The sequence below is a fragment of the Vidua macroura genome, chromosome Z (assembly GCF_024509145.1).
Source record: "Vidua macroura isolate BioBank_ID:100142 chromosome Z, ASM2450914v1, whole genome shotgun sequence".
Lineage (NCBI taxonomy): Eukaryota > Metazoa > Chordata > Aves > Passeriformes > Viduidae > Vidua > Vidua macroura.
In genome coordinates this window covers 35,650,472-35,678,076 of record NC_071611.1, presented here as the reverse complement: position 1 = coordinate 35,678,076, position 27,605 = coordinate 35,650,472, and the positions used below count along the sequence as shown (strand labels likewise).

Genomic DNA, 27,605 nt, shown 5'->3' with positions numbered 1-27,605 from the left:
AAGAAAAAGTAAACTCAATGCTTGGCAGTGATTAAAAAGCAAATCAACATTTGGAATTATTTGCATGGTTATAGCATCAATATTCTTGCTGCAGACCTGGTACTTTCACCTCTAAAAAGCTATAGTAGACCCAGGGGAAAAAAAAAATGCAAATGGCAAGAAGAATGATCCAGCTTCCATGCAAGGAAAAAAATTTTTTAATTAACATTAAAAAAAATACAATTTAAGGATGTTATCCTATAACTATAAAACCGTGACTGGCATGCAAAGAGTCAGTAAAAATTGACTGTACCATATAATTTTTGCTACAAGAATTAATGGTCATCAAAACTAAAAAACATTTGAAGCTGTTTTCAATCCCAAAATAAGGTGGTGGTTTCTTATGCAGGGGGAGTGAGATCTGTGCTCTTTGTCAAAGGATGGTGTAGTTGCAGAGTACTTTGAATAAGGAATGCAAATAAGTAATTGGAAGAGATGTGTTTTAAGGATTACCCAGTACTCAAATCACATCAGTCTCAGAGTACCCCTCCACCTGAAAATACCGTGGGTCTAGGAAAGTCATTAAGGGACACGCCATACTTTCCCTGTTCTTGTTCTTCCATGGGTATGAACCCACAGGCACTGCTGGCGAGACTGACGGCTTAAACAAAGGCCAGAGCTGAGTCACTTTGACTTATACTCAGTTACAATATGGAACTAGCAATGTATATGTATTTCAACTTTTTATAATTCAGGTGTTCTTTTGGAATATATTTCTCTTAGGTGCATGTGGCTTTTGCTGTGTTTGTTTTTTTTTTTTACCTTCTTGTCTGTAGTGTCTCCATTTCATGTCATGACAGTTATGAAGACCACTTTTAAGGCCTTCTGAGGCCAGAGGATATTCAAGCCTTGTACGTGGTAAGAATTACAAGTTAAAAAATGTGAAGTTTAATAGCTCTGCCTGCTGAAGAGCTAGAGATGATATTTATATAAGGACAACATGTTTATTGTTTCTAATCACTACCTCAGGAAGTTAGGAAGAGAGACATTTAATTGCAAATGCTATTAAAGAACGAATTTATTTCACATGTCAACTGCTGTTAGAAAATGCAGTCTTTTTTCTAAGCCATTCAGCTAGGTTTTCTTTACCATGAGAGCATGTGTGTGTGGGTGGTGTGTGCAGAGAGAGCCTGATTATTATCTTAGACTTGCTGCAGAACTTGTATAGAGTGACAGATAGGTCGGAAGAATCCAACGCTGCATGCCATCTAAGAAAATTTCAAGTCTACCAAAATTGTAACTGCCAGGAGTCTATTGATTATCCTGTTCTTTAGAAGACTGGACACTTATTATCAGATAAGTCTGTCTGTGGAAAAGGGGATACGCTTTCAGTTCAAGTGAAATTTCTGAATTTAATGAAAAGAGACCCTTATCCTTTACTTTTGTCAGAAAGCATGTGTCCTTACAAGCAGGTATGCTTGTAAGCATACAAGCAGGTATGCACATAACATGTTGCAATTTATGGTTAATTCAGTTGGAGTGTGTGGAGCTGAGAGTATCTAATTAATTGCAGTACTAGTGGACTAATACACCCCAATTGTGCAATTAACTAAACAGGGGAGAATATAGAGCTTTCCAGTCTCATAAATGTAGCTTTAGTTCCCAATCATCAAATGCAATCTCTTTCTTAATACTAGATGATCCTTGAAGGATACAGGTCAGCCACCGGTTGCTTTACTCAACTTTGAAGCACTTAGAGCCTTGTACAGTTTAAAAAGGTTCAGGATTCCTTTTTCCCTTTTTTTTAATGAAGTCTCAGTTAATTCCCCACAATAAGCATGACTCTATTTCTATTATCCAATCAAGCTAGGCACTCACACACATGCATCAAATCTTTTCTCAGATTTTCATTATTTTAATCATCCAGTCTACTACGAATATTCCATACATAATGTTCAGAAGCTCATTAAAATTAACATCCATACTCTTTTACAAAGAATCTCTTAACCTCTGCTGTCAAGGCAGATGATTGTCCTGCTCTGCACTGGTGTGACCTCACCTTGAGTCCTGTGTGCTGTTTTGGTGAGAGTACAAAAAAGACATTGAGCTATTAGAGGAGGGTAACAAGGATGGAGAAGGGCCTTGAGGGGAAGCTGAATAGGAGTAGCTAAGGGCACTTGGTCTGTTCAGCCTGGAGGAGACTGAGGGGAGACCTCATTGCAGTTACAACTCCCTTGTGAGGGGAAGAGGAGGGGCAGGCACAGATCTCTGCTCTCTGGTGACCAGTGACAGGACCCGAGGGAACGGCCTGGAGTTGTGTCAGGGGAGTGATAGAAAAAGGTTGGCTATGAAAAAAGATTTTTCAAGAGGGTGCTTGGGCACTAGAACAGCTCCCCATGGCAGTGGTCGCAGCACCAGCCTGACAGAGCTCAAGAAAACACTTGGAAACACACCAGTGATAAGCAGTACATTCCTACTCATTTTATTTTTTTCCTTTTCCCTAAAAGTCTCATGTGTAAGCATAAATCTTGTTAAAGAAAATAGCTTGTTGGTGCAGGAGAAAGTCCCCATTCAAATTGTTTGGACAATGCTCTCAGGCACAGGGTGTGACTCCTGGGGATGGTGCTGTGCAGGGCCAGAGGTTGGACTCAATGACCCTAATGGGTCCCTTCCAACTCAGCATATGCTATGATTCTATGATTCTATAAGCATATACAGGTTTATTACTAGCATTTATCATGTAAGAATTATTTTTACACCAGATTTTTGCTGCTAATAGTATGTATTTTAGCTATTTTTAATGGTTAAATGATCATATTTATATCAAGCATAATTACTTTCTTGGTAAAAAAACCCCAAAATTTTAAAACATGGACCAAAAAGAAGGTCATCACTCTTAAAGAAAGCATAGCTGTGGAAAATTTCAGCCCATCCAGAAAATTTGAATGGCTGAGAACAAGAAGTAGTGAAAACCCTACAATTTTTTCTTAACATTTCATGATGCTATAATTACTCAGCAGTTAGTATGGTTTCTTTTGCTCTGCTTACTCCAAGTGAGGAAATAATGGTTTCAGCTTAATATCTTCATCAGAAGCTACTTTCATCAAGAGAAGTATGTCCTATGGAGACTCTGAATGCTTACTCTAAATTCCAAGTATAATCAAATGTAGGATTAATTAAAAACTTAAGAAATGCACTAAATATTTAATTTTCAATGATGCAGCCAGGGTGTTTGTACTATTATTATTATAGCCTTGTGCAGTTAATGGCATGTAAGATGGTAAAGCCCATCCAATATATGAACAACTATGTTCCACCTTTAAAAGCCTCCAGTTTGTTATCCATTATTTGCATCAAAAAGACACCACCTGCACTACTAAGCTGCACATGCTGAAGCGATAGCTAAAACAGAATTTGAAACTATTAACTAAGCAAAATACCTAAGTGATGTTTTCAGGCCACAGTTAATAAGCTGCCGTGAAAATTTGGACAGATTAATTGAGAAACCTGTTCTGGCACTGCCAGTGGCCAGTTATTATTTTGTCTCTTTTTTTGACCTTTCTCTGGAACTCCACTGTGTTGTCAGCAATGTGCAAGGCAATGTGCAACCTGATTGTAGCTAATTTTTTGTTATACAATAGAGAGACTAAAGAAGACCTGCTAAGTACAGCATTACCATAGCAAAATCAGAAGCCACTTCTTCCATGAAATTCTCTTATTCTTTGATGTTTTTAGGGGCTCATTAATTTTTGAAATTTTACATGCTTGATCTCTCACCAGAAGTGCTTTTTGTTTTTTATGGTTGACCACATTTGCCTTTCTGCTTCTAAGCTGTTAGAAAAAAAGGAGGGGAAAGGGACAGGACGAGGGGAGGGAGGGTGGAAGGAAGGAAAGAAAAAGGGAGGCAGGAAAAGCTGAAAACACAAGTATTAGGGGTGCCACAATTGCAAATTGCTGTTAGTAAAAGAGTATTTTGCAATGGAAGGGTACCAGGCTTTACTTTTAGAGAAATGCTTTCCTTAGAAGTAGAAACAGATGAAACTGTTTCTGCTGTCAGTGTCGGTACATACTTCTGTTCTCTTAACAAAACACAGGCTCCATACTGGCCAAGATTCATGTTTTTACTCTCACTGTAGTCCAGGGATAGTTCCCACACTTTTCCTGTCCCACAAGGCAGATTCTGGTAGTACATTCTCCTCTTGGCATTTCAAAAGCTACTGAGGGGAGCCACAGTGTAAACAGGGAGTGGCAATGCAGAAGCCAGGGCCCTGTACCTGCATTCTAAAACACAAACACAAAATATAACGGAAGGCCTCAGACTACACCTATGTGAGGGAATTAAGTACATTCAGGATCTGGAACTTAGTCGTGGGCTATTAAATTGTTAGAACAATCATGGTTTGGCCTGATTTTGACTTTAAGCAAAGGCAAATAATTCTGGGCAGCACTCACCATTGCCACTTGACAGTTTGTAGGAGGGACGCTACTATGAGACTTTCACAACAGAGATGAGGATAAACTGTGACTTGGCAAGGCTTTGTTTCTTTATGGCAATTTAAATATGGAACTTGATTGATTTTGGCAGTGGACTGTATGACATCTTTCTCCTCCCATCAAAGTGCAGGATTCAGTAGTACAGAAAATCCACCACAGACCTCTATTCTCCCTTTATCCCTCAAAACTTGAATAAAACCCTGACCAACCTTCATCTATCTATCTTTCCAAAAGTACAGGTGTCATGTTGTGCTCTGTTGGATATTATATATAAAATATACACAGCCATATATATATATATATATACACACACATATGTATGGACACATAATCAGCACCACTCCTCCAAAAGCAGAAGATATTAAAAGGCATTACTTCATAGCACTGAAAATTACACAGATTTCATCACATACCAGACTGTTCCACCCTTACGTTTCTTGTTTCCTTTCTCTTTTCCTTGTTTATGCTTTCTTCCCTCTGAGTTTTTCAACTTGCTTCTTCTCTTGGTTTTTTTTTTTTGGTCTTCTTTCAATAGAAGATATCAGCCAACATCTTTGAGGAAGTCAGGCATGAGCACAATCCAACAGAAGACTGTCTGATTTATATTCCCATTAAGCAGCTACTTCTGCTACCACAAGATGCTACCTTGTCCCACACCAGCAAAGAAAATTCCAACTGCTTCCGTGATGCTTACATCACAGTAAACCATAAGCCCTAAAACTGGAATACAGACTACAGTTTCAACAAAAGAGATTTTTTAATGCCTTGTATATATAATATTCCAGCTTCCTCATCTCAAGTAAAGACCACCTTTACCAATGATGCTACTTTAGAAAATGAAACAAAGTTGCTTTGTGGTGACTTTCAGTGGTTTTATCTGTATAGATGTATGGCTAACAAGTAGGGAGAGTAGAGAAAGACTTTCACCTAGGATCATTTTAGTCCAGCTGATATCTGTTTTAAAAAGTGGCAGAAAAACAGGAATTTCAGTCAACAATAGGGTGTTTTACTCTTTGGCAGGATTTTATCCTTTGACATCCTTGTGTCAGTGATTGACAGACTGGTCCTGAATAAAGTAGATCCTATTTCTTTGTGTCAACCTAGTATAAATTTAATTATCCTGGTCATCCATTGACTATGGTAAAGAAGATGAAATGTTATAGAAGGTAAAGAGCATTTCAACACAGAAACAGCAAAGACAAGAAATTTTTTCCTAGCATGAAGAGCTATTCAAATACTTTAATCTTACCTCCCTGAGAGGATCATTGAGCTCATTCAAAATATTTTCTTCATCAAAGATCTTGCCTTGGTAGCGATGCTCATAGTAATCATGGATCTTCTGGCGCATTTCAGCAGGTAACTTGTGGAATGACATGTACTGTTCCACTTGTTTGTACTGTCAGGATAAAAAAAAAGGGAGAATTAGAAAAAAGCGTCAAATTTTTGCTATCTAAAAGTACCTACAAAATACAAATTCATTCACATGAATGTCCACTTAAGCTCTACATATTTTATAAAGATAACATTTTTTTCACATATCAGAAAACCCTCACACAAATATAAATTAATGTAATATTACTCACATGACAGCATATCTATAAATTACAGAAACTACCTTTAGCAGCAATGCTAATATCCACATGAATATATAAGTTTTAGAAGCCAAACCCTCATACTTCTCCTATGTTTCCTAAATTCCCAGCCATACAGGAGCTGCAAAAATACGCCAACACAATTTTTAGCTCATGCAATAGACAGGAAAATTGTACACAGTGTTTAGTCTGTAGTACTGCATTTGGGGAGAGCTGAAGTTATGAAATTTTAGAAACTGGCTATGTTGTATTGCTAAGCAACATATTAATGTTGTGTATGCTTACAAAGGTAAAACCTGGGGAGATAATGAAATAGAAAACATTCCTTATGAGGGATGAAGAGAAGAGAGAGGTAAACTAGAAAAATAGGTGTGGGATCAGGAAACAGAAAATGTGGGAAGAAAAAGATACCAGGATCCCAGAGACTAAGATGAGCTCACTTCATTTACCCTGTACTTTGGTTGTTTTTTTTTTTTTTTTTTTTTTTTTTTTTTTTTTTTGTTTTTTTTTGTTTTGTTTTGGTTTTTTTTTTTTTTTGTTTTTTTTTTTTTTTTTGGTTTTGGTGGTTTTTTTTTCCTTTGTTTTTGCTAGTCCACTGTCCTATATTCTGGGGATTTGCGCTTTTTTTGTTTTGGTTTTTTTTTTTTGTTTTTTTTTTTTTTTGTTTTTTTTTTTTTTTTGTTTTGTTTTTGTTTTGTTTTGTTTTGTTTTGTTTTGCTTTTGCTTCCCTTTTTCAGAAGCATTTTTGAATAGCATAATTTTCAGAAAATAATGTCCCGAATCAGCATACTCGTAGTGTACTAAACTACATAATAATCCAAGACCCACAGAATGGACAAGTTGTCTAAAGTGCAAATGGACAAATCCACCAGAATAAGATTTTTGCCCCTCAGAGCCCCCATCCTTGTCTCAGCTGAAAAGGATAAGGCACTGAGGCAGAGAAGGATAAATCCCATCTCAGGCTGAAAGGTGAGTTAAAACTTGGCATAAACTTGATTCACAAATATAAACAGTCTTTATTTCTTTTTTAATAGTTATTTCATGCTTGATTAAGGAATCTAAATTGTTTCCAATGAAAAAGCCAATGAAATCCTAATTAGGACTGGCACCTCTGTAAAACAATTAAGCAAATGTATAATGTACATGCCCTCTTTGTGAACTGCAGCACCTATCCTTTAACTTACATAATTGAAGACTATTCTTTCTTTTGGAATTGAAATTAGCTTTTGCTTTGCAAAGTGGCAAAAGATTAGATGAGGCCATGTGTATAACATACATTCCAAAAATACGAGGAAAGTAATTTTGCATGGGCCTATTTAACAATGTATGATGAAAATGTTAGAGTAATTTAATCCCTGAACAACCATTTTGCCCCTCTGCAGTAACAATTCTTCACCCACATCCTTTAGATGTGTGATTTGCATGCTTGACATTGGTTTCTGATCCGATGTGAAGAAATTTATCCATACGTTGTGGATTAGAATCAGACATCATCACTGTGGCCCCTAGGACAGAGGCTGCTCCCTCTACACAATCTTATTCACACACAAATGTGCTTAAGGAACACTAATAACAAATAATCCTTGCTAATAAAAGAAATACATTCATTCTGATGTATATTGCAAGCAAGCTGCAGAAGATTTTTATATTAGAATGACCTTGAAATACAGAAAATTCGAACTACAAGGAAATTGCTTGGGCAGCAATTTCCACTGCTGCCTTTCATTAGTGCTGTTATTTGAATGGGGACTTTCTCCTGCACCAGCAAGCTATTTTCTTTAACAAGATTTATGCTTACACATGAGACTTTTAGGGAAAAAGAAAAAAAATAAAATGAGTAGGAATGTACTGCTTATCACTGGCGTGTTTCCAAGTGTTTTCAAATTAGTAATCGAATATAGAATAATAGGCACAGAATATTATCATCCTTTTCTTTAAAAATCTATGAAGTTAAAAGCCTTCCACAATTCCCAGAAGTTTGTAACCATCTAATATAATATCAAGGTCCCTTTCTATATCTAAATATCTGAGCCTGTGATTGGGTAGTATACTATCACTAGTATACTAGTATCACTCATTAATCAATATTTCCGTGATATTCTCAGTGTGTGATTTTGGCTCATTTTCTCTATCATTCACTGATCTACTACTCCTTTCCTGACATTCTGTTCACATTACCTCAAAACTTTTAACTTGCCCTCTTGTCCAGGAACTGATATCTTTCATTAACTCAGCACAAGAAATAATTACTTTTTCAATTCTTCAGAAAAGTAAGTTCACATTGTCATCCTGCTACATGTTACTGTGGGTATTCCAGATTAGTTACCACTGTGGTGTGTCACAAATTACAAAAATCATGCTGAAATGAAGACACAAAGAGAGCAAGATTAATATGGTCTCGTTAATTTTATGTAGTAAACCAGGAATTTGTCTAAATTAATATTAAAGAGTATTTTCTTTGTGGATGCAGATATCAGATATCAATATCAGACCACAGATATCAATAATGGTTAGAAATAAAGGGATTTTTCACTTTAGTGTAATTATACTGGGCTTTATTCCTGGGGCTGTCTTTATGCATTTATACAAAAATGCAAATAGCTTTAAGAGAATTGAAATATTTCCTGGAAAAGATAAAAGATGTAAAAAAGATTTTAAAAATTTCATTAGTGTTTTAAATCCCTTAAAAATATGATCATTCAGTAGCTTCTTGATTTTTCTAAATATAGTTTTAGATCTGAAGTGGACAAAATTGTCGGTAAAGTTAAATTTTGTTAAAAAATGATCTTTTAATCCTATTTAAAATGTCTGTAACCAATCCTGAGCTATCCATATTTGAACTTGCATTTTTATATGTGAGAAAAACAATTTCTTTCTAATAATTCTCCTCATATTACACTGCATCCTCTATCTTTTCCCGTCTAGACTTAAAATTTTAATTTGCTTGCTCCTTTGTTTTGGGGTGGGATTTTTGCTACTTTTCTTTTCCTTTTTTTTTTTTTTCTTTCCTTGTTTGCTTTATTCTGAAAATAGATGTCTTAATCCCACATTCATGATAACAGCTCTGGTATTTATAGCATTTATGTAAAAAAACTTTCAGAGCCACAGTAAGCCCTTTCAAGATTTACTTCCTTCTTTTTTTTTTCTATTTCTGGCTTTTTGTATGTCATATGAAAAGCACCAGACTATATTAAAACACAAAAGGCTTTCCTAATCCCCTGCTTTTTAATTTCTAATTGCCTTTCCATCCTTGCTCCTGCAGGTAGCACTTGAATTTTCCAGGAAGGACTATTTAGTAAGGGACTCTGCGTGTGCACATCTAAAGGGATGTGCCATAACTGTTACAAATATGTATTCCTGGCCTTTTCAGGACCATTGTATGGAGTAACTACTGTGTTGCTGACCACTCAACAACTATGTTTTTTTTAATGAATATTGGATTGTTTGTCCTAAAGTGAATATGTATATTAATGTGATTTATATATTGCATTGCCATAATTTCAGTAATTTATATAGGCTTTATATTCATCACTGAAATGAAAATGCCCATACATGCTACAAAATTGCTGAAATAGAAACAGCTAAGTGGATTTCAAAGTTTAAAAGTAACATTCCACAGATTTTAATGCAAAACACCACCTAGTAATATTTGAATCTTGCTGTTTCAGATATAATTTTATTCATGGCCTCTTTGTATGTAGCAAAATTCTGCTACTGGGCTCCTCCAGCAAAAGGTGAAGAGTATGGCATCAGTTATATGGGGTCCATGATAGAATGGGTTAGGAAACTACAGTTATCCTTAAAAAAATAGGTATGGAAAAAGGCAAAGGAGAGGAAGGACATATTGTGCATAACAAATTGCAATTGACACAGGAAAAATATTTTAACATTAATATAATGTTAAATCACAGTACAGAAAAAAATCCCAGTGGAACCAATAGAACAGAAACCTGAATGTTGATATTTCACAAGATATTTTAGTATATATGTTGAGCCTACCAGATCCTTCATAAAGTTTTGTAACTAACTAGTTGACCTTTTTAGCTGAAAAATTTCTTGGAGTCCTAATAATCTTTACAGCTCAGCATTCTGTCCTTGATAAAATAAATGACATAAATATTTGAAAGTCATGAATAATATCAATTAAAAAACATGAAACTAATTACCTTCATGTGCCTGGAACTGGTCACACCTGAACTACCTGAATACTTTTCAAGCAAAAGTGCCAAAGTCAGATTTTTCCAAAATGTCAGCACTTAACAACTTCCATAACTGGCTAGTTTTTCAAAGAACCTAGGCCCCTGTACCATCAGTTGAAAGTCTAGCTTGAACAATAGGCCTTTTGCACTTCATACAATAATTTTGTCCTTGGCAATAAAGCATCACTTCTAAGAAAGTTTCCCCCCAAAAACCAAGCAACTATAAATAGCATTTTATTGAGATTTATAGCCAGTCAAAGCTGTATCTTTGCAAATAAAAAGTTCAATGAAATGTGGGGGGAAAAAATTAAAAATCCTATATACTGATTGCAAATGTAAAAGAAAGCAAAGATCATTTGTGAAGTCCTTCTACTGAATCAAAGAAGTTCTGTCCCACAATTTAGATGCAACAAATCCATCAGTACTCTTAAAATGGTTTAAAAATACTTACATACCATGTATGAAAGAAGAATCTTTCATTAGAAGAATGAAAGATTAAAAAGCATTAAAATAGCAGAAGATTTAACTCACTGAGAAGGAGTAGAAAGATAAGGGGGAATTTGATCAAGATGAAGCCTTTCTAAGTAACAAACATACTGCTTCAAGAAGTTCAGTGATCTTATATATAGTTCTGAACCTTATTTTAAATTTTAGTCTAAATATATCCAGATGCAGTTTAAATCAACTAATGTTAGTACAAAATTATCTAGCTGTTTCAAAAGATTCTGTCTCTTGGTATATCTCTCTGGAGTGTTTATAGCAAATTGTGTCTTTTACCAGCTTCATGCAAGTAGTTGATTCTGCCTTTTGTTCAGATCACAGCATTTTTGTTCACACCACAGCATTTTTGTTCAGAACTGGCCCTCTTTTTCATCTGCTCTAGTTTGAGTTCATCTTTATCCAACTGCAATTACTAGAATAGTACATAATATTTTAGAGGAAGTATCACCAGTTTGTAGTTCAGACTGATTTCTTTCTCATCTATTGACAAGACACATTGAAAATGTTGTTTGCAGCCATTTTATGAGCAGCTTCAGCACTTAGATTTCTCATTCTCTCCTTGCCACTTACAGTTACTGGGCTCTTCATCTCCCTGTTTGTAACAGCAGCTTATTACTATTATTTAATCTCTTAAAACTCAGTTCATTCTATTTTGATCTTTCTGTAATATTAGCATCTGAAGCTTTATACCACCCTAACCAACCTTTATACCTACCAAACCATTATTTAGCACAAGCCTAATGGCCTACCATGCCTTTAGATATTTTTCTACCACACAATCACAAATCAATTAGGTTGGAAAAGACCTCTGGGATCTTCAAATCCTATGACTATGGTCCTAATCCCAACCTATGACTGAACACCACAATGTCAACCACACCCTGGCACTGAGTGCCACATCCTTAAACAACTCCAGAGACAGTGACTTGACCACCTTCTTAGGCACCAGTCTATTCCAATGTTTAATCACCTCTTTTGTGAAGAAATTTCTCTTGAAGTCCAACCTGAAACTCCCTTGGGAAAGGTTGAGACTATGTCCTCTCACTCCAGCTTGGATCTCAAAAACTTGCAATTGGGCCAAAATAATCAAGCTGGGGTGTAGACTGGCAGTAGCACATGTGATAGCAAAGAAAATTGCTGTCCTTCACCAGATTTACTTGTGAGAGAAGAATGAGGCCTATATAACCTAAAGCAAATCAGTTTTGTGTAGGCGACATGTTATGATGTACATAGCAAGTATCTACACAGAAGAGATCCCAGAAACATCCTGTACCTCCTAATACATAAATGTACATAAAAAGTTTTTAGTACTGATTAAACCCATGATTCAGGTGACTGACAGTTACCAAGCATTTAAAAAAACAGCTGATCTTAATATGTTTTCAAGCAAGCACTGAATAAAATGGGCAGTCCAAATACTTTTATAAGCATTCAAATAGCTTTTTAGAGGTAGCTTGTTTCTACAAACACATTTAAAACATTAAAAAACAATTTCCAGTACTTTTTAATCCCTATGACAGCTCATTGGCTTTACATCTCAGAAATTATTGATATCAAAGTCTTTTTTTCTCTCTGCTATTGTGCTGTAAGGCCTTGAAACAAATTGAAGGAACTGAGGAGCTTTGACTCACTTCTTGTCCTTCACTTTGCTGAGCTCAAGGTTTTATTTTCTGATTACAGATTTTTATTTACTTTCCAGTGAAGAAAAGGGAGAAAATCTTTCTGATTTTCAGAAGGACTGGGGGGAAGATGGGGGAAGAGGCCAAGGAAATAGTTTTAAAGCACATAGACTCTGAATTTAACAATTTGCATATTCATGAAGATTTAGGCCCCTCATTTCTCTGCAGGAAGTACTAGACAGATAAATTTTGAGGAAAAGAGGGAAGGTTCAACAGGGATCCCGTGATACAGAACAGGAGGGACGGTATTTGCAACAACTGTATAGCCAAATACAGTATAATATTGAAGCTACCCAAAACAAAATGCAAAATGTTGTAAGGCAAAATAACACTATGATGGAGTTTTGTTGCAGGCTTTTTGTTTGTTTGTTTGTTTGTTTGTTTGTTTGTTTTTAATGGAAAAATAACTTTCTTGAAGTGTATAAAAGTTAATGGTTTTTATGGAAAATTTTGCTTTGTGGAAAGTGCGCTTTTTATTAAAAATATCTGTCTCCCTCTCAGGCAGCACTAATGCTCAGCCCTGGAGATAGCATGAGCTGTATGGTCAGGGACTGAACTGAACAGTGATCACACATTTGCAAATTGCAGAAGGGGAGAAGCTTTGTCATATTAAAGGCATGACAGGTTTTCTTCCTCTCTCAAAATTATTCAAATGAATGGTGGACTTCGAAAGTGAACAATCAGGGAATTACACAAACTAATAAATATTCAGGAAACTTCAATTTCTAGTTAAACATTAAGCATATAAAAATAATATTCTGGTTTACAATTGACAGTAATGTATACTACACTTACATCTGGCATATAGCTGTTGACTTTTCACTCAAATTACAGTGAGGAACAAATTTTTAAAATAAACAAGCTGAAGTTTCATCTGACCAAAAATTCACAGGCAGTTAATTTTTGAGCATAATATCTAGATTTCATTTGTTGAATTTTTTTTCTGCCCAGAAGGATAACTTCAAGTGCAATGAGTGACTACTGAAAAATTATAAAGAACAGTTTTTCACCATATGAAAAAGAAGTAATATCACTTTTTAAAAACAATCTTTCAGCAAAACATAGTTTTTAAGAATACAGGAATAAGATTTGCAAAATACTGTACAAGATCCCAGAATGAAATAATTTCCATTTAAAGACACTATTTTGAAATAAAATGTGCACTTTAAGAGCACCTACTTTGCTACAACACTTTATAAATGGCTTCAATTAAATTCTATTCTATTATGCAATACTATTTAAATGGTACATAGAACTTACATTATTCCCCCAAAAAGAATGTGTCATTTCATATGGCACATATCCCCCTTTCTATGGTATCTTTCTCTCTCATATAAAATAGTGAATTAATTTGCTTTTTCACTCAATCATTTGAAAAATTCGATACTAGATTGTTAACAATCTCAGTAGTGCCAACTCCCTAACTGAGTGTACAGTTGGATGTCTGAATATCACATGATACTGCTTTGCTAAACAAATAATCTAACCCATATAAGTAAAAAAATGTCTAGAAAAAAACCCCTAAGGCTTCTTCCAGGAAGAATTTGAATAATATTAGATAATCATAGACACCAGGCTATAATTTTTTTCTGTTTGCAGGAACTTCCAATCTAACATCCTAAGTGGGTTCTGTGTTAAAATAATTTTAAAAGACATTAAGTTGTAGATTAATGGGAAAGGAATTAGAATTGTATAACTAGTATTTATTAATGGCTACTTAACAAATTTTCAATTTTTCTTGTCACATTTATTGTGAGAACCTGGTATTTTTCTCTTATTTAATTCCTTAACATGTCACCAGCTACAAGCATTACTCTTGACACATAGTGGTGTAAATGAGGAAAAACTGGTATTCCTGCTCAAAAAAGATGGGCAACCCATATTTCCAGCCCTGCCAGTGTTTGACTGTGGGAATCTGGGCAGGGCATGTAGCCACTGCAGGATGGTTACATGCCTTCTCTCTGTCTGATACTGCACACCATGCTATTTAATAAGCCTGTCTTCTGACTGCAGCCATTGTCAGCCTAACAGTCCAAACCAGTTTGTGTGCCTTGACTCACAGCTAAAGACCCACACAGTAATAAACTGGGTCTGCTGCTCTCTATTAGCTGTGCTGATGACTCTAGCCTGGAGCTCAGCTACCAGCAGCCAGAATAAAGTGGAGAGCATAATCACTGATCATCTCTCTTCTACCATAAAGGACTCCTGCCTCACTAACAAGGATTCCTTATTACTGCAAGGATCTCACTTCATGTAAACACAAGGACCAGCTGCCCTTGGGCTAGAACCTGAATGATTTGTAGATTACTGAAGGATAGAAAGGAGAGAAAGGCCAATAACACCTTCCCAAGCTAGAAAGAATTCTGGATAAATATTCCTAACATGTTTAAACTCAATGTCTGTTCAATTTCACCTACCATTTAAAAGCATGATCTTCAGTAGCTGCTAAGATGCATTTCCTATTTGAAGTGCTCATTCTCTTCCAAAGAACAGTTTTTTTTCACCTGTACAGGAGTACACTTGTTCATTCTGTCCTAATATTAAAAATCATCTCTTTAGGCTACTGCTTCATATGTGCTACACGGCTTCAGCCAGTTTTCAGGCACTTGGCCATAGGGGCTTTTGCTCTCCAATGGAAATTCAACCAGAAATCAGGAAACACTGCCCCTTGAAGGGTTACTTTAAGTTTGGTGTTTGTATAGTTCATCCTTTTTATACTCCTTTTCGTCCTTTCTTTGACTGGTATTATTAGGAAAAGAAATGAAGGTTTTGCATGTTGAAATATCTCCATGCTTCAAATGGGGACAAGACTCCAATTCCTGTCCCTCTCTTACATGCTTCCCCAACCACACTGAAAAAACAAGCTATTTCCATTTTAGAAACACCTCTTGTTTATGCATGGTCTTCTGGCATGCAATGGCTATTCATGTGCCAGCTGAATTTTTTACCTGACCACCAAGGCACCAAAGAACAGACACTCTCTAACGAAATACTTGGTCAGACCTGAAGTTAGCAGTAACTTTAACTCACAGGATGATTACCTGTGATGATAACTCAAAAATGAGTAAGCCCAGATGGCTCTTAAATGACCAGAAATCTGTCTGTGTTCAGAAAAGACACCAAGCAGTACACATGGCAGTCAAAGATTTGGTTATCTTATTTTGGTGGTGGCAAAGTAATAAGCTCATCTGTCCATCCCACAGTCACTGAAAGCTGAATTTATTAGGGCTCAAGAGATATTTCTACAATCTGCTTTCTTTACTGCTACTTTAGTTAACATATAGATATTTCCACGTAAGGAAAAACCATTTATAATCAAACAGATCAAGATGAAATTTAAATATTCCTACTGAATGGCATGTTAATGGTAAATTCATCTTTATAATTCTTTATCATGAGATGGAACTGATTTGTTTAGCCGAAAAGCTATCATCTGTTTACCATCTATTTTTCACTAATTACCCCCCAAAGAGTACTGTTGCTTACAAGAATGCTTTAAACTGTCATTTTACTTACAAGCAGTAATTAAACATTTCCCTTCAATTGCTACAAAATACACAATTTCTTATTATTGTTCCTTTCAATTAGTGTAATTGAGAAATTAATTAAGTTATAGGGAGATTTCTGAATAGGATTTGTTTTCTTAGACTGTTTCTTATCTTTCAAAAATTTGATTTTTGCTGCTTTAAAAAGTGAAGCAGCATGAAAACCAGGATCAGTTCCTCTCTTCACAGAGGCAATGACAAGACTCTGATTTAATGAAATAACAATCAGAGCCCCAAGGCATGAGAAGAAAAACATCTCTCTTGGTGAAACTGTAACAAGTCTAAGGCAAGATGATTTTCTTTCTTGACCAGAAATATACTGTGAAGATGACAACTTATTTAAAAATATCAGATATGCTGTAATGGCCTCCTTAGATTTGCCAGTTTTGAAGTGAAATTTAATACCTACCTTGCCATCTTATACAATAATTTTCCTTACCTTTTAAAGAATTTTTTTCTTTTTCTTTTTTTTTTCTTCCCCTTTTCTGAATTTACTTGGCCAGTAAAAAGAATATATATTAAAATAAGTGCCTAGAGGGGAGGAGCAGGAGACAAAAAGATTTATTCCCCAGACAAGCAGTCTAGGGAAGCAAAAGGGATCAGCTCATCTCTGCTGGGTCACTTCTTCAGTTCAGTTCTGGGCACAAGCAGAATTTTGTGCAGCTCCAGGATCCACAATGGGGACATCTGGACCTGGGCACTGAACACACATTTGTCAATCACCTATTTCTATTCCAATGCAAGTTTTTTGAAGATGTGTGTTAATTCTGCTTATCAGAAGCATTGGTTTCCTCTGGCCGTGGGCTTATCCTGATCCTGCCGCAGAGAGCATTGTATAATGCTAAATTCTGTGTGTCCCACAATGCCTTTAGCTGAACTGGCCTGCTTAGTTGTGAGCATCTCAACACAGCAAATCCAGTTATTCCAAGAAGCAAACTGAAGTAGCAATTTAGAAAAGAAATATAGAAAAATGCATAATTAGGTTGAAATTGTGTAACTTTGTATAAATTGTTTAATAGTTGCAATGAAAAGAAGAAGAAAGAAAGTTTTGTTAACAGTGTAATTGTTACATCTGCTTGGTGTTGTGCCAACAGCTATGCCACTAGCAACACCAGCACACACAAGACAGAAACACTGGCACAATACAGCTGCTGATCCTGGTAATTTTATCTCTGATAAAACCTAATTATGGCTTCCCAGTTCCTTTTGTATTAATTAGAGAAAAATGCCAATTCATCAAAAAGAACTTTCTTTTTTAATGCACCCATTTTCACATTTTTCACTTCCATGTCAAGATACTTGCAGGCCAATAAGTTTATCTTACATGGGAAAGCCTGTTCAAAGCTAAACAGAGAAACAAAGATATTCTTCACTAAGTAAAGTTGCTCTGTTAAAGGATGTATTGCTTTTCTTGACCTCTGATCAGAGACCCAAAACTGGCCTTCCCTCATTTCACAGCAGTGTCTTAATGATGGGGAAATGGTTCTTCTAGGCTGGGCAGGGCATCTCCCAGTGTGTTTCTATTTGTCTATTACCTGTGTATCAAGATAAAGACAGAAAGTTCTCTTGTCCCTCATAAGGATAAAAATATTGATGTAGATGATCACATTTCACCTTGCTTTTCCAAGAATTGCATAATCTCTTACATAGAATTAAGGTGGTGAGAAGCACAAAGAGTCATCCCAGGCAGATGCTACTCATGGGGAAGAAAAGCCTACACAGGGTCATTGGCTGCAATTCACCCACCTCCCTGCAGGCATTTCACATGTAAACACCTGAGTCAATGTCAGACAATGAAGATTTTTTAAGACCCATAGGAGCTTAACCTCTGCTCTGAACAGGTAACCTCATCAATAATATTTATACTTTACGAACTATTCTTTAATATCTGCAGTGTGAAACCTTGCATATTTTATTTGAGCATACAGCTAGATACTCTAGCATGACACAAAGAGTCCTTCCACATATAAATGAGAACTTGAAGACTATAACTTATTTTTTAGATAATCTAAGACTCTTTGTCAAACTGTACAGGTCTCCAGTGTCATCTAAAAGACTGTTTAACACACAGTATCACACAATATTCTTGCATTCTTCACCAATAACTGCAGCAGTCTTGACAAACTGCTCTTCATCTTCATGTTCACAGTTGTTTTGTTTCATTCCTTCTTATAAACTACCCATAATATTCTTTTTCTTACCTTACTTTTTTATAATCTTGAGGTATACACACTTCAGAGACATCCTTAGAAAAATAAATTTATGGCATCTGAAGGCTTCTCTGATAAATGACAGTCATGGCAGGAAAGTAATATTCCAAGCAACCTTTTGTACTCTCCTGAAGAGCATCATTATAGACCTCATGGTTCTAGAGGAATGATTGAGCAACAGGATGCATTCTCTTATATTCCAGAATTATGGAACTTATTCACTAGGTACAGGGAAAAACCCTTCAATTTTTAATGACTTAAAGATATTTTTTTCGTTAGAATAAAGATGAGGTATATATGAGAACTACAGGCTCTATCAGGAATGGAAAAGCCAATGAAACATTCTGCAAAGAGCAAATTTTAAGACAATTTATAACTTTCTTCAAAGAAATAGACTAATGAGTCCTGTAATAGTTCTGGTTATGAAGACATAATTCACTGCATTGACCATTTGATCATCCAAATGCATCAAATCTTACATAAAGAGAAGGTCTTATTTTTTAATCTCCAAAATAGTGCAAAAAGTTCTTAGTAATAGTGGATTGCTTCCCACATCTCTATGGAGATTTAACTCTCAAATTAATGTTGATACTGTATTTCTGTGCTGATCATTTCTGCAGAAACATAGGGAAAGTCTTTTATTCAGTATAGTTGGATTCATTCAAAAGTGAAGTCACAGAGCTGAAACTGTTAAAGAAAAAGAATGGAGCTTCTGTGAAATAATACCTTTATTTTCTTTTCCACCTTTTTTCAGAACAAGAAGGAGAAATAGAGAGTGCTTTGAAGAAATGGGCAAAACACCTCCAAGATGCTATGGAAAAACCATGAAAGGAGTAAAAGGCTAATAAAGGGTTCTTGAAAAATTCTACAAAATTCTAAAGATCTAAGGATTTCTCATAGTTTCTTCCACTTAAAGAAATATATTTTATGAAGTGCAGATATATTTCTTCCCATCTTAAGTATTTTAAGACCAATATGCTCAGCATCTGAAATTTTGGCAAAATTTACCTTAGAGTTGAATAAAGGATCCATTATTTCCAGGGCAAGAGAAGCAATTTGCACTCTAGTATCACTGGCTGTGAGAATGATACGTTTGCCATGAATACTGTTTTTCAGGCCCAATGGATAATTCACTTTTGTTCTGAGCTAGTCCCCCAAATACCACTACCAGCACTGACAACAGTGTCTCATGGAAAAGCTGCAGTGCAGGACCCCTGCTGAAACTGAGGAGGAATCTGCATAGTCCTGCCAAGAAGGGTTCTTCCTGGTCGGCAATGCAAAATGCTTGGTTTTGTTTAAAAGAATTGTTTTTGAAAGGAGCCTTAAAAAAAAATTAAAGCATCAAATAGATAAATAAAACATCACCAGGCCTCTTTTCATTCTTCCAGAGATATTGGATCTAGACCACAACGGAAACCTTGCAAAGAGAACAGCGGTGCACCCCCAATAGAGAAAGCTACACCTGGGCTATGTGAAAAACACAGGTAAAGAGGTGCTGAGGCAAGAAAAACCTTTTCATTTGTATTTTGTTTTTAAACTGAATCTGAAAAAGACCTGGAAGAATTCAGAATGTCTTCCCAAAAATCAATATATTTTGAAGCTGTACAGACAGTGAAATTTTGAGTAGTCATAATCAAATATAGCACAAGGGCTCTGCAATGGTAATTCCTGAGAACTACAGAAACAGAATATTGCTTCCACTAAAACTTCAGCATTATATAAGAACCTCACTATAGATAATAACTACCTAACAATTAGGTGGTCACCTAACAATTTTAAAGCAGCAACCACTTCAAGTATAAGCTGGCACTTCTTTCCGTTTTTCACAGCACAAATTGATGGCTAAAACAGAAGCTCTTTCTGCCACCCAGGAAGAGTATGCTAGAAATAGCATATAATGCAAGTTTTAATGTTGAACTTGGTTTTGAGAAATTTTCTGCTTTTAGCCCTGGTGTGTTGCAGAAATCCAGGCTAACACACTGAGGAGTTGCCTTCAGCTGCTGCAGACAGAGATGGCTTACTTTCTCAGCCTGCCTGATTGATCCCTTCTCTGCTCAGAACTGTACTGCAAATTTAAAAGCCACATGCAATGAGGCTTACACCTAATATTAACAGATATGCCACAGCACAGTGCTTTCATTATTCACTTTTTTTCCCTTTCTTCTCCTTTTTCACATTATTCTATGCAGTTACATCACTGGACCCTCCTGAGGAAGCTCTAACTTTCTTGACATTAAGTGACATTACTGAATCGTTTGGGAAATGAAAGCTTTCTTTTCCTGCCATGGAAAGCATGGTGCAAGGTTCAGATAAGTGCCCTGTCTTCTCCAAACCAAACAAAATAGACTGGTTTTGTGGAGGGTTTTGAGGAAGAAGAGGACAAATGGTCTCTGCCAGATGCAAAGACTGCCTTAAAAGGAGACATGGGCATTGGGGAGTGCTGGTAGACTGAGAAACTATGAAAGAAAATAAGGCTGAGGTAAAAACAAGGAAGAGCTAAGGTTTATATCTGTCCCAAATAATTTCTGAGTTTGGCACTATTTTGCAAGGCTATACTGTTCTCCACTATCTTAAATCATAAACTTTTGCAGAGCAAGAGCCTGACTTTTAAATATTTTGCAAACAAATCTAAATCACAATCTTTCAGCAATAAAAAAGTATCTTTTCATTTACTGAGTTAGATATACTGTTGGTTTTATTGTGCTATCATTTTTCATGCAGAGTTACTCTCTGACTGTTATAGCTTTGTTTTGAAATCAATGGACCAATATACTTCATCAGAGTTTTAAATCTTTTTATTCCCTTTTTATATCAGATTTCAGTTTGTTTTTTTTTTTTTTTTTTTTTCTAGCAACACTGCTTGAAGAGTAAATACTGTTGCCTGCCTTACAGCTGCACCCGATGGAGCAGGAATTATCAGATGCTATCTTGTCTCTCTTCTCATGCAACCCAAAACTTCCTCCCTGACTGAACTGGGTAATGTGATATAGTAATCCAGGTAATCATTCCATTGATCATCCTCACTTCAATTCTCTTCTATTATTTATTTGTACTGTCCACACATAAAAGCTGCTGTTCAAAGTGAGGGGGTATGCAGGTGGAAATAGAAGGCTCATCTCTATCTCTTTGCCAAAAATTCATTGTGTGTGTCAAATGACTTCCTAAATTCTTTCAGGTGATGTCATGTACTGCCCAATGAGATGTTCTTGCTTAGCCATGAACAAATTCCTCAATACAAGCTTCTCTGTCAATCACAGTTCTTCCTTAAAACAAGTCAACATCCTCCACCTCCTGGCACAGTCCTTGTTGTTTCCTTCATCCTCACTTCCTCACATATTTTTTTGCTCCTGTCATTTCAAACTGGTTTTTCCTGGCAGGCATACCATGGGAAAAAGCCAGAGATGCCTTTCCACTATCTCTGTTACACTGACCAGTGATCTTCTGCGGCTCTCCTCCTCAGTTTTCCTTTGAGTTAGCCTTCTGGGTTGTCTCTGATGTCTGTGGTACTCTTGGCTGAGGTGGGGCCATGTCCATCTCCTGATGCTGCCTGATGAAGCCCAAACATGGGCTGAACAACATCTATCATTGTGCAGGAATAAAGCAGCAATGAAGACAGATGGATTCTTCAGCCAGCTGATCACCCACCCCTCTTACATTCCCTACAAAATCAGGAGAAACAAAGGCCTATGCCTTAAAAAATGTTGAAAAATTAAATGTGATTGGGAGGTATCCTATATAGGGGAATTAACTCCATAAATTCTAGTTATGTTCCTTCATATGCGCAACAAGAAACACCCAAAGACTTCACTTCTCATTGAAAAAAAATCTCAGTGTTTTCCTCAAAACTTTATAAAATTACTTTTACATATACATCAAATTCTGAAGTGAAGCTTTGCCTGAAGCAGGCATCCAGTGCTGCCCATATTAAACGGCATCTGACTAACAAATATTTTATCTAGAAGGAGATTGTATAGATACTTATCTGAAAATTACATGTTCCTAACCCCAACCTGTGAAAACATAGAGTGTGAATTTTTATTTTAAATGTCCTTTTATTATGCTTAAATAACTAGTGTTTAGAAAAATGTTTTCTGAAGGTTTTTTTTTCTTTTTTTTTCCTTTGGTCGCAGAAGATGTAAAACGTAGGTCTAAACAAATGGAGTTAAAAGTATTCCATTTCTATATTTATTACTGCTTCTCCTTTCTAATAAATTTTCTTGAATTAATGTTACAATATTTTTTCAAGGTTAGTAACCACTTGGATTAAGCTGTTAATTTATCACACAAAACAATACAAAAGGGTTTTTAAAACATACATTTGAAGGGAAAATGTTTTGGTCATTCTGCTATCCTCTGCACTCCAAAGCATTTATAATATTGCATGTCTTATTTATACAAATTATTATGTTCTCAAAGTATACATGCATTAATTACTTGAATATTGAGAAAAAAGGTGAGGTTGGGAAACAACTATTATGTACAAGTCAATATAAAAATAATCAATTCTCCCTTCTTCGCTTCTTCCCTAACAAGGTAAAGGAAAAAAAACCCATAATCATTCACAGAAAGGATTATTTTCTCACTCCTAGTGTTATATTAGATAGTATTGACTGCTATTTCCTTCAATCCATCTACAGAACATAAGCACAGTCATTCTAGTGCAACTTGGATAATTGCTACCTGCTATATCTGTCTGATGTGAATCAGAGTTTTCTCTTGCTAAATTTGTAAGTTGTGCTGTGTTTGAACAGAAAGTTTGAAGCCCAAAACCTGGTTACTTGGTTTTCGTTCCTATCTCTTTGCTTTTTTTTTTTTTTTTTTTTAATCTATTTAATGTGGGAACTTGTTGTGGAAAGAAAGCAGATTGTGTGTAAAATCTGACTCTGGAATAACTTCATGCCTTCACAGCTAATTTTATATAGTCATCATGAACATGGTTGCAATTGCAATGAGCTTGCTCTGCAGTTTCATATGGAAAACTGCTAGAAACCTAATCCATAATGCAAGACAGCAGAACACTTTATAGGTAAATTACCCACAACACAGCAATAAATCAAAGACAGTCCCATCTGTCACTTTAGAAACAGTGGGAATCTATTACAGTTTGGCACAGGTATGATGCAGCCAGGTGAAGAGCACTTGGCTTGCACAGTACCTGCTGCCGGGAGGAACCAATCATCTTTTCAGACATGAAAGGCAAAAATCACCAGCCCGATTACCCCAGCAAGAATGGCTGTAATGAGAGCTGAAACACAATAATGAAGTATCAGGACAAAAGAATCCTGAGGCTAGTCTAGTGAGACTGTTCTGACTAATTTACATTTCTCTCCAAAGTCTTGCCCTCAAAATAAACATCATATTCAGTTCAACTTGTAGAGAAAAAAAAATTGTCTATTTTTTCAGTGTTGCATCATTAAAGGTGAATAACTTCTGATTTTTGATTGGAAGAGGGAAAGTATTTTTTTTCTCACTTTCCGCAGTACTATCTATCATTCTTTCCTGTTTCAAAAATTGTGAATACCAATGTCAATATCACAAGTATGTGCAGCAAAAATCCAGGTAATCATTATAAACAAAAAACTGATAAAGATGAGAAAAAGAAAGTAAGTGATGGCAGTGAAGGTCTTAGCATGACACAACAAATATTGTTGAATAAGCTACTGCCTGCACAGCCCACACTAGTTCTCATGGCTGAGAATTTACATATTCATTTATATGTCAGTTGATTTCATGATGGCCTTAATTATGCATCAAGTTAAAAGATGCATATAAAGAAAAGGATTAATGTACTTACAAGTTCTATTATGTGCATGTTCTACCAAATAACAGGATCCATCCTATGAAATAAAGTATCTGAAAAGATTTTTCTGAGATTCAGCTGTTTTTTATCCTTCCAGAATGTTTTCACTTCCAGAATATTGAGTGATGTCAATATCTTTTAAGAGCTTGCTTGTTCTAATAAATCTCATTACTTTCTGCAGGAACCAATAAGGCTCACAGAAGCCAGGAATACTACATCTATCCATTTAGCAGTCTGTGACCTGATATTTGCCAAAACAGCGTAAAATTATTCAGAAATAATCCTAAAGGCAACACTTGCAAACCCTTTTCTAACTATAACATACTCTGGACTTCCAAATAAAATCACAAATCCAGGAATTATAACTACCAGAAACAATCCACAAATATTATGGTGTGCAATGACTCTCAGTCATGCCTAAATATTTAGGTAATAATGAATTTTCTTGTTCACAATACTTTGATGACTATATGGCTTTTCATAAAATTAATACTTATTCCTGAAGTCCTGACAACTCTTGTTTATCACTTGATAAAACATTTTAAAAATGCTTTACTATTTAAAATACTGCACTATGGCAAAACTGAATAGGATATACATCTGTGTAAGCTGATGAGAATTTTCTAAAAACATGCAAAAGTATGAAAAAAAAACCTATTAAAAGGTTTTGCTTTATTTTCCTGTTTTGTTTTGTTTTGGAGTTTTTTGTTTTGTTTTGTTTTGGTTTTTTTTTTGTTTTGTTTTGTTTTATTGTTGGGGTTTTGTTTGTTTGTTTGTTTTTCCCAAGTGGGTCTAACTCCAGGATAAATGAAACCACCCCTCCTTTTCCAAAATAAATAATTCCTTTGGTGTGGCAAGTATACTGTGCTGCATGGAAAATACAAGATTTATCTTCCAAGTGGTTCTCCTTCTTCAGCAGTGACATGACATGACTTAGTGCTAAAATTATGCTTTATAAATGAAAACAGGCTATTTTAAAGTAAAGAATCACAGAATATTCTTGTGTTACGGTATTGTCAGACTTTCTCAAAACTACTATCAGCACCAGAAAAGCATGACTTCCATTTTTAAAAACCATGTATAAACCATGAAAAGCTACTGAACTTATAAATCAGTATTAATGAGTACTTTGCTGCTCAGATCCAGGAGAGATCCAGGAATAACATTCTATAACTCCACTATTGCAAGTTCAGCTATGTGTCTAAAATTCAGGTTCTGCAATTTGCTGTTTGAACATCTGTTCAATTTAAGACAAAAAAAAAATCCATAAAACTAAATTTTCGAAGATTTTATGTATGGCATAAAATATGTAGGCATTGGAAACTTTATTGGTTTCACTCCATTTCATCTGACTTGAGTCCAGCATGGATATTTGTATTTAGTTTAATGATATATGTACCACAAGCTGGTGTAAGCCTAGCTAAATAGTGATGTGGTCTTGAGTTTGCCACAGCTCTTCCTTTCCTTGCAATTTCCATCATGACCAAAACAGCCATTTCCCAGTGGGAATATTCGTGGGTATACACAAATCTCTGATACTTACAGATGACATAGTTACAAATATCTAAAAATTTCCAGAAATATTTTCCAAGAACTGAAGTAGTTCTAATGACCATGGCAAGAACTTGGTATCTGCCTTGTTCCACTTTCACTTTAACCACCAATTGCTTGAAACTCAAGAAAATATGGAAGTGATGTCTTCTGTTCGTCTTTAGGAAAATGCAGAGGTGTCACTGGCTGGATGAGTGGCTACCAAGTCTTGATCTGTTCTATGGCAGAGCCCCTCCATTGCACTCTAAAACAACTGCTCAGAGAAGGAAGCTCAAAGAGGTGGCCCCCAGTTTTGGAAGTGAGGACCTCAGCTGTGTTACTGTCCAAGGTGAGGAAGTACAAACACAGCCTCCTGGAGGGGCAACGAAATGGAAACATGTTCCATCCACAGCTCCCTCGAAGCACCCCAAGGTGCCCCTACCTCTTGCAATACATATTGAGTATCTCCCCATAGCCTGCAAGGGCAATTTAGATATCCAAACTGGAGCTGTGAGGGACAGACTTGAAAAGCTGGTGCAAGGCCTCATGATGCAAAATCTAAAGCTGCTCAGCTGCCCTAATTTTGTTATTCCTTTTTAAATGTTTCTTCTGATGCTTAAGAAATGAAAAATAGGCATTTTGAGCTCCAAATCCCAATGCTATCCATATAAAAATGCACAATATCATATAATTGTGTAGTAGTTGTTTACTACTTACAACTTACTGGTTGCTTTTAAATTAGCTTTATATACAGTTATTGCTTTTTCTCTGTAAAAAAGTACATTTAAGTTTTTTTCTTCTTTTGAATTAGACTGATTTAACTGAAGACATGCTAAAAGATCATAAATTAAGAGATAAAATAAAAGCAAAATATGGGATTAGAAGATGCCCTTTGGGACATTTGAGACAGTTGTAGTTTTTTTCCATTTCCTGTATGTATATTATTGAATTAAGCATTTTAATGTCTCTCGTATTACTTGCAATTGGCAAAACTGGTCCGATTCTTTGCTATTTTTTCAACACCTTGTGTGGTTTGAGTTCTGTTAGAGAATAAACAAAATACACAAAATGATAGCGTAAGGGAAAATGGAAAACGATAGCATAAGGAAAACTAAAATAAAATTAAATAATAACCTCCCCAGCTAATACCTGGTATTTTATCAATCCAATTTAACCATCTTTATGCTATGAGACAATCTGTATGCCACTACAAATCTTCCCTCTAATAGCTTGTTGTTCCTGGATATTTTTTGCCTACGACAGAATGTAATAGAGAAAATATTAACCTATCTTCAATAATGAAAATTCTTTGACACTCACAGCATTAGGCAAACATCTTCCTACTAGAAACTGCCAAGATCTAAAGGAAGAAATATTTAACTAATGATCTTCACCTCCTTGTCAAGCGACTGTTCATTTTGCCTTCTTTGTTTCACAAGTTGAAACAAGTTGAGCATATTGCATTTCTGGTTCTTTCAAATAAATGTCTTTGCAAAGGCAAAAATCTTTGAGATATTCTGACTTTCTAGACATTAGAAAATGTCAAAGGTGTGGTCACTTAGAATATTGCTTTTAGTTATTACTGCATTCCTCTTTGACTTACACCAAAATCAGGAAGGAGAGTGCTAAGATGACATTGATTCGTTGATTTATTCAGTGCTTTTCTAAGGTAGAATGGTCCATCAAACTTTATTACTGCGAAGAGAATATTGAGTATACCTGAATTGGACATCTCTCTCCTTTCTCAGGTTCACTAATTGATACCAGTTCAACTCAGATACTGAGTTCACTCAGGCCCTTCACTAATTGATACCAGGATCTGATGTATGTATGAAATATTTTTTCTCCTGTGAGAAAATTTCCACTACTTCAGCAAAAAAAGCCTGAACTTTGTCAGAGTGACCAGAATGTACCAATGCATTCTTTTTTGTACAACTTCTCAGTGTACAAGTTTATTGTCCATCTCCTACATCTGATGGCTTATAATCACTTTTAATTTTTCTGATATCTTTTGGTTTTGACCCATAAGAGTAAACCTGTGGAGCAATATTTTCTTCCTTACCATATTTTGGTTTC

General features: G+C 35.7%; 1 protein-coding gene across 1 annotated transcript in view; it reads right to left on the bottom strand.

Annotated features, from left to right (window-relative positions):
* HCN1 (hyperpolarization activated cyclic nucleotide gated potassium channel 1) overlaps positions 1-27,605 on the bottom strand; it is a 187,827-nt gene that overhangs the window by 31,950 nt on the left and 128,272 nt on the right. Inside the window, exon 5 of the mRNA XM_054004200.1 lies at positions 5,723-5,869. Coding sequence (XP_053860175.1) covers positions 5,723-5,869 — 147 coding nt within the window. The remainder of the gene's footprint in view (positions 1-5,722; positions 5,870-27,605) is intronic.